This window comes from Ctenopharyngodon idella, chromosome 12 (genome assembly GCF_019924925.1).
Source record: "Ctenopharyngodon idella isolate HZGC_01 chromosome 12, HZGC01, whole genome shotgun sequence".
Classification (NCBI taxonomy): Eukaryota; Metazoa; Chordata; class Actinopteri; order Cypriniformes; family Xenocyprididae; genus Ctenopharyngodon; species Ctenopharyngodon idella.
Window position 1 is genome coordinate 31,025,876 of NC_067231.1, and position 8,384 is coordinate 31,034,259.

The 8,384-nt window shown below is 39.1% G+C and overlaps 1 protein-coding gene across 1 annotated transcript; it reads left to right on the forward strand.

Annotated features, from left to right (window-relative positions):
- Positions 1-1,743: 1,743 nt before the first annotated feature.
- LOC127523226 (C-type mannose receptor 2-like) lies at positions 1,744-3,283 on the forward strand. Its single transcript, XM_051913694.1, has 3 exons — positions 1,744-2,086; positions 2,169-2,516; positions 2,643-3,283. The coding sequence occupies exons 1-3, from the start codon at positions 1,843-1,845 to the stop codon at positions 3,005-3,007; spliced, it is 957 nt and encodes a 318-aa protein (XP_051769654.1). The 5' UTR covers positions 1,744-1,842; the 3' UTR covers positions 3,008-3,283.
- The last annotated feature ends 5,101 nt before the right edge of the window (positions 3,284-8,384 follow it).

The window sequence follows — 8,384 nt, forward strand, 5'->3', positions numbered from 1 at the left end:
CTTTCTTTCACACTCGAATGAGTCTTTTTCAACCAAGTTTCTGCCTTTCTTGCACAGAACACCCTCCTGGACAACAACCAGTCTGGTTTCAAAAGCAGACACTCAACTGAGACTGCCCTGCTCTCGGTTACTGAGACTCTGAGACTGGCAAAAGCAGCTTCCAGATCCTTAGTACTCACCTTGCTGGATCTGTCAGCTGCTTTTGACACCATTAATCACCAGATCCTCCTGTCCACCCACATGACAAAAGGGCATCTCGGGAACTGCACTCCAGTGGTTCAAGTCTTACCACTCAGGTAGGTCCTTCAGGGTGTTGTGGAGGGGTGAGGTGCCTAAGTCTAGCGATGGGGTACCTCAGGGCTCGGTGCTTAGACCGCTTCTCTTCTCCATCTACATGTCATCACTAGGATCTGTCATTCAGGAATGTGGTTTTTCCTATCACTGCTACGCTGATGGGAAAAACTGATGGGACTCAGATGGGACTGGAGTGAAAACGGACTTCATCTTTTGTGTGAAGTACAATAAACTTCATAAGCTAAGTTTTGGCCATCATTCAGACGGGGTCTGCTACAACAGGATTGTACTAATAGTGGATAAAAGCAAGATGACAACATAAGTTATAACCGTAAATAAATACCTGTTCGATCTCCATGCAGCATATATTCTCTGGCTCTGTAGGCATCTTACAACAGTTCCCACACAAGCACCTGTACAGCGATTTATAGATTATTATGACGGAACATGCTAATCAATGACTTGAAGATAGTTAACCTCACATCTACTATGTAAATTCATCAATTAACCATTCAGAAACGTCCTGTTGCATTCTAGGCCAACATGTTGTCACTTCTTCTTGAGTCTCTCCATCAGTGTCCGACTCTGGTTTGAATATATAAGGCTGAACACCATTACTGACAGTTTCTGACATTTTCAGTGCGTGAGATTGCACTGTTTTGTTGTTGCCGGTATGCCAGAGCATGAGCTCTTGAAGCGCCACCCTCTTCTTGAAAGGGGGCCGGAGCAGCAGCTCATTTGCATTTAAAGAGACACACAGAAAAACGGCACGCTTCTGCTCACCCCCAAAAAGAAGCAATTTTAACAAGCTATAAAAAATGATCTGTGGAGTATTTTGAGCTGAAATTTCCCAGACACACTCTGGGGACACCAGAGACTTATTTTACATCTTGTAAAAATGGGCATAATAGGTCCCCTGTAAAGCAACTGTTTAGCTGTGGATGTTAAAATACAAATTATGAATGTTCATATGTATATAATTTTCATATTAATATAGACTGATACTGACAGATAAGACAGATCAGAAAAGAGATTGAAAAATATACAAATAAGGAGGAAGAAAAATATGAAAATTTTACAACAATAAACATTGGTTACGTGCTGAATGAGTGATGAGAGCAGATATAATGATCACACTGTTTAAAGCTGCAGACAGAAACATCAGACTCAGGACAGAAACACACGACCTCTAAAGTAAGAACAACTTTCACATTTGAGATGTTGATGTCATCATAATGGCTGTGAATTGTGTTATGCTGCTTAAATGTTTTTTATTGATCATGTGTTTTCAATATTTTTCTTTAGAAATGGACAAAACTCTATATTTCATTCTTCTTCTCATTGGTGAGTGTGTTTGTTGTTTTATTTATGGTTTATAGTTTCATCAGGTTATGAAAAGCATTAAATCAAAGCCTCTCTTTCACAGCTCTCTGCTCCGTATCTGAATGTGTTCATCGTCAGTATCACTTTATAAACGTGAAGAAGACCTGGACTGAAGCTCAGAGATACTGCAGAGAGAATTACACAGATCTGGCCACCGTTGACAACATGAACGACATGATCGAGCTGAAGAAGAGTGTGAATGATGGAGGTGTTCTGTATATCTGGATTGGGCTGCAGAAAACGGGTGTTGATAAATGGCAGTGGTCTACAGGTGATCCTGCGCTCTATCTGAACTGGGGACCTACACAACCTGATAGCAGAGAGGATTGTGGTTTAATGTTAAATGGACAATTTCATGATTATTCATGTAATAACACCCTGACTTTCATCTGCAGTTCATCTAACACCAGTGAGTACACTGACAATAAACCTTCATTCATTCATAACTGTCTGATGTTTCTCTCATATTCTCCCATTTGTTTTTCGTAAAGCGAACACAGGACTCGTCTTTGTCAATCAGACGAAGAATTGGAGAGACGCTCAGAGATACTGCAGACAGAATCACATTGATCTGGTCAGTGTGAGGAACCAGAGTGAGAATCAACAGGTTGAGCAGTTAATTAGTGATAATCACTTATCTGGATCACCTGTCTGGATCGGTCTCTTTAGAGACTCATGGCAGTGGTCAGATCAGAGTAACTCCTCCTTCAGATTCTGGGCTCTTGGTGAACCAAATAGTTTTCAAGTTTATGAATTCTGTGCAATGCTCAATCCGAACACTCAGGGCCAATGGGATGACATCACTTGCAGACAAGAATATCCTTTTGTGTGTCATGAAGGTGAGCAGATCCTCACAGGTTCAAGCTACATGTCTGACATGACAAATTCCTCCGCAGTGTTTGTTCTGCATGTTGTTTTTGATCAGTCTCTCTCTAGTTTCTGCTTGTGGTTTGTTTTGTGTCCAGATAAACTGATCCTGATCAGAGAGAATCTGACGTGGCCTGAAGCTCTGAGATACTGCAGACAGAATCATACGGATCTGGTCTCGGTTCATTCAGAAGAGATGCAGCGTCGTGTGATGAATGTGGTTAAACGGGCGTCTACTGAGGCGGTGTGGTTGGGTTTACACAACTACTGCAGCATGAACATGTGGCTCTGGTTGAGTGGAGAGATCGTGTGCTATCAGAACTGGGCTCCAGGAAATGGAACGACACCGGAAGACTGCCGCCTCGAGAAGAGAAAAGGAGCAGTTCAGTCTGGAGGAGATCAGCGCTGGATCAGCCTTCCTGAATCTCGCAAACTCAACTTCATCTGCAGAAATTATGAGTGAGAAGACGTGAATGTTTGTGTGTTTACTTACATTCACTGTTTTCATTATCCACTATTTTTCTTATTCACTTTCATTTGTTTGATTTGTTCTCTGAGTGAATCTACTAATTGTGTTTTAAAAGTCTGTTATATTTCTGTTTGTTAATTATCATGACATATTAATGTCATCTTATCGAAGTTTTCTAACACCAATGATTAATATTCTTTAGATGCCTAAAATACTAACACAATATATGTTTATTTAAAGGGATCATGAACTGCGTTGTTTTATAATGTTTCCTGGGGTGCACTTATAATGTTAGTATGATTTTTACATCAAAAATTGTCATAATTTAGAAATAAAAGGCATTTTTCCTCCCTGATTTTATCCTCTGATTTGAACGCTGTTTTAAGGGGCGTGTCTCTGTGAGACTTCAGTGTAAACGCCCACTGCTATGATTGGCTGACATCTTTGCATATGAAATAGCTAAGTATTACTCTCTCTTTTAGCATGTTTTTACTATTACAGCTCTCAAGATTAGCTAATCATGAGAAGTGTTGATTATATTTAGATCGTGGCATGAAGGTTGCAGTGATGATCATGTAGTCGATCACAGACATGTTGTTGAGCTCATGAAAGCAGTGATCTCGTCATTGCAACTAACGAATGCTTTCATCATAACTAACAGTGCAAACATGATGTAACTAAGAGATTCGTTGAATAAAATGTGAGTTTTGAGTCCAGAACTCAGTCACTGATAAACTCACACTGTTTGATTGACAGCTCCAGCGATTGTAAAGGGAGCGTTCTTTGATTGCTTTCTATATACAATTTAATCACAATTTAATTATTTTCATTCTGCTAAGAGAACAAGAAGTTGACCATTTAGTCACTGGTTTGATTTACTGACACATTATTATTCAATTAAACTTATTAATGAATGCTCCTTTATTAAACATATTAATTAATGTTAATTTCTAACATACTTTGGGTTTATTTTTAAGCAAGCAATACAGTAATTTTTAAACAATACTTGAGGTAAATAAAACTACCCAGCAGGTTTGGCAAACATTTAACCCAATTGATGGGTTTGTCCATTTTAAACCCAACTTGGCTTGTTTTTAACCCAGCATTTTTCAGAGTGTAGTGATTCTGAAACCGGGCATTAATGTATTTTACAATAGAAAAGGTTTTATGCAATCTGCTATGTGTGGGTTTTAACTTATCTGACCAAACACACTGAATTGGACACGAATGGATGAGATTAAACCTGCTCAAAGTCCAAAACAGGAGGAATTCCTTTGGTCACACATGATTGATTGATTTGTATCTTAAATTGCTGAGTAATAATGTCAGTGATTGTGATGTTGGACCGTTCCATATGTGCCACGTGTGATCTGAACAGATGAGTAATGGCGGTAATTAGCACATTTTCCTGGCAGTAAATTTAGTCTAAATGAGGATGAATGGCTCATTAGTTAGTCTTAATTAGCAGTGGACTAATGTTGTCGGGTGTGTGATACTCTCTGCTCACCGGTGCTCTTTTCAAACAGCTCCCTTCATCATCAGAGAGGAAGATAATAACACAAGAAGAAAATTGAATTACAGCTGGGAAAAGCGCCTGAACCCTGACGACACGGCCTGATGTCTGACGCATGTTGCACACAAATGACAAGAGCTTTCATGATTCCCACACTTTCCCACAATCTTTTCAGTCTTTCTTGATGTCAAGAACATGTCGGTCATATTTCACCCCCAAAATCAAAGGGAAAGAAATGAGAAATTACTTTTTGCTTAATGAAAATAAAACCTTTTTTATAGATTCATATTATATACAGGTGCTGGTCATATAATTAGAATATCATCAAAAAGTTGATTTATTTCACTAATTCCATTCAAAAAGTGAAACTTGTATATTATATTCATTCATTACACACAGACTGATATATTTCAAATGTTTATTTCTTTTAATTTTGATGATTATAACTGACAACTAAGGAAAATCCCAAATTCAGTATCTCAGAAAATTAGAATATTGTGAAAAGGTTCAATATTGAAGACACCTGGTGCCACACTCTAATCAGCTAATTAACTCAAAACACCTGCAAAGGCCTTTAAATGATCTCTCAGTCTAGTTCTGTAGGCTACACAATCATGGGGAAGACTGCTGACTTGACAGTTGTCCAAAAGACGACCATTGACACCTTGCACAAGGAGGGCAAGACACAAAAGGTCATTGCAAAGAGGCTGGCTGTTCACAGAGCTCTGTGTCCAAGCACATTAATAGAGAGGCGAAGGGAAAGAAAAGATGTGGTAGAAAAAAGTGTACAAGCAATAGGGATAACCGCACCCTGGAGAGGATTGTGAAACAAAACCCATTCAAAAATGTGGGGGAGCTTCACAAAGAGTGGACTGCAGCTGGAGTCAGTGCTTCAAGAACCACTACGCACAGACGTATGCAAGACATGGGTTTCAGCTGTCGCATTCCTTGTGTCAAGCCACTCTTGAACAACAGACAGCGTCAGAAGCGTCTCGCCTGGGCTAAAGACAAAAAGGACTGGACTGCTGCTGAGTGGTCCAAAGTTATGTTCTCTGATGAAAGTAAATTTAGCATTTCCTTTGGAAATCAGGGTCCCAGAGTCTAGAGGAAGAGAGGAGAGGCACACAATCCACGTTGCTTGAGGTCCAGTGTAAAGTTTCCACAGTCAGTGATGGTTTGGGGTGCAATGTCATCTGCTGGTGTTGGTCCACTGTGTTTTCTGAGGTCCAAGGTCAATGCAGCTGTATACCAGGAAGTTTAAGAGCACTTCATGCTTCCTGCTGCTGACCAACTTTATGGAGATGCAGATTTCATTTTCCAACAGGACTTGGCACCTGCACACAGTGCCAAAGCTACCAGTACCAGGTTTAAGGACCATGGTATCCCAGTTCTTAATTGGCCAGCAAACTCGCCTGACCTTAACCTCATAGAAAATCTATGGGGTATTGTGAAGAGGAAGATGCGATATGCCAGACCCAACAATGCAGAAGAGCTGAAGGCCACTATCAGAGCAACCTGGGCTCTTATAACACCTGAGCAGTGCCACAGACTGATCGAATCCATGCCACGCCGCATTGCTGCAGTAATTCAGGCAAAAGGAGCCCCAACTAAGTATTGAGTGCTGTACATGCTCATACTTTTCATGTTTATACTTTTCAGTTGGCCAAGATTTCTAAAAATCATTTCTTTGTATTGGTCTTAAGTAATATTCTAATTTTCTGAGATACTGAATTTGGGATTTTCCTTAGTTGTCAGTTATAATCATCAAAATTAAAAGAAATAAACATTTGAAATATATCAGTCTGTGTGTAATGAATGAATATAATATACAAGTTTCACTTTTTGAATGGAATTAGTGAAATAAATCAACTTTTTGATGATATTCTAATTATATGACCAGCACCTGTATATACATATAAAATATATATACTGTATATTTAATCTATATACTTGATTGCTGGAACAGATTTCAATTTCTCAGGCACCAGTCTTTTTAATTAATATTTAATTGATTAATCTTATTAGTGAACAAAGGGCTCCAGTAAGACCCTCGCTGGACAGACTGATGTTTCACAGTGACATTCAGGTAAGTTTTACTTAAAGAGCAATAACTAAGTATTTTAGAGCAGAGAAAAACTTTTTAGGATTTTACAAATTTCCATGACTTTTCCAGGCCTGGAAATCACAATTTTAAATTTCCCTGACATTTCCATGTTTTCCATGATTGTTCTTAAAAGATTGGAAACTGTTTTGACTCAATATACCATGTTTACCAGGTACAATAAGCTCTTCAGAGGCAGAACTAGTCACCGAATTTAACAAAAGATGAGGTTAATGCGATTAAATCTTTGCAAGATTGAGAGTTTGATGGCATCTGAAATCATGTACTGTATCAGTGATGATAATACTGAGTGCTGTTTCAGTAAATTCATTCTTGGACATACGACATCCGTCATGTTGGCATCATCCTTCTGGAGTCTTGGCATCATTTGATGTGACATTCACAGGAAACTGTATCATAGAAAATAAAACGAGATGATGACTCTGATTGTCAGTCAGGATGGATTCAGACAGCCAAACCAATCAGAAGTGTCAGAACAGGCCACACCCACTGCACCAGACAAACTCCACCCTAAAGCACAGATATATCTGAAAACCTTCATATTAATTTCAGGTCTACTTGGAAATGTATTTTCTGCACACATTGACAAACTGACTAATACTCTGTGGTTAAGCAATAAGGCATTTGATATATATTTTGTAAATCATCACTTCAGTCATGAATATTGAACCTCTTGTACCGTATTGCGTAAAGAGAAATAAAGCATGAGATGAAGGTGAAATGTCAGACGTCGTATCCCGCTGTGACTGCGACTGAGTGAAACAGATTCATAACCTCCCGGATCTGATCCGCTGTGAGGACACAATATGAGACTTTATTAAGACGCTGTGATCCACGAGCTTCAGTCCGCTTTATAAATCCCAGAGAGGACAGCAAAGACAACAACAGCCGAGGATCGATCAGCTTTAAAGCCATTCTGCTGTCTGGAGACAGAAACAAACACACACTGAAGTCTGAACCGGTCAACAACATGCACGGGTCATTCTATTTAACCCCAAAATCAAGTGGAATGTGGTAAAGTGTTAATATATTTGGCATCAGAACGTCGGACTGCTTCATAAACGAGGGTCAGTTCAACACAAAAGATTAACATGACGGCACATGCTAGTCGATGAGTTGAATCAACTCCACAGCAACTGCATAAATTTATCCACTAACCATTCAGAAACGTCTAAAAGTTGTAACTTCTTCCTGAGTCTCTCCATCAGTGTCGACTCCGGTTTGAACAACGTAAGGCTGAACACCGTTACTGACAATCCTCATTTTGGCTGCGTGAGATTCTCCAGCTTTGTTGTTGTTGAGCTGTTAAAGCTCCGCCCTCTTCTGAAAAGGGGGCGGGAGCAGCAGCTCATTTGCATTTAAAGGGACACACACAAAAACGACGTGTTTTTATTCACACCCAAATAGGGGCAAATTCGACAAGCTATAATAAATGATCTGTGGGGGATTTTGAGCTGAAACTTCACAGACACATTCTGGAGACACCAGAGACTTATATTACATCTTGTGAAAGGGGCATTATAGGTCCTCTTTAAATCAAGATGGATTTAAGTAAAATGCCATAAGATTTTCTGTAAAAACAAATCAAAATTAAGTGAGTTTTTGCTTAAAACAAGCAAAATTATCCGCCAAACAAAATAATCTTAATTCAAACAGATACAAGATTATTTTTCTTAGTGCACTGGCAAATAACTGCATGTTTTAAGCAAAACTAACTTCTTTTTTTTTCCAGAAAA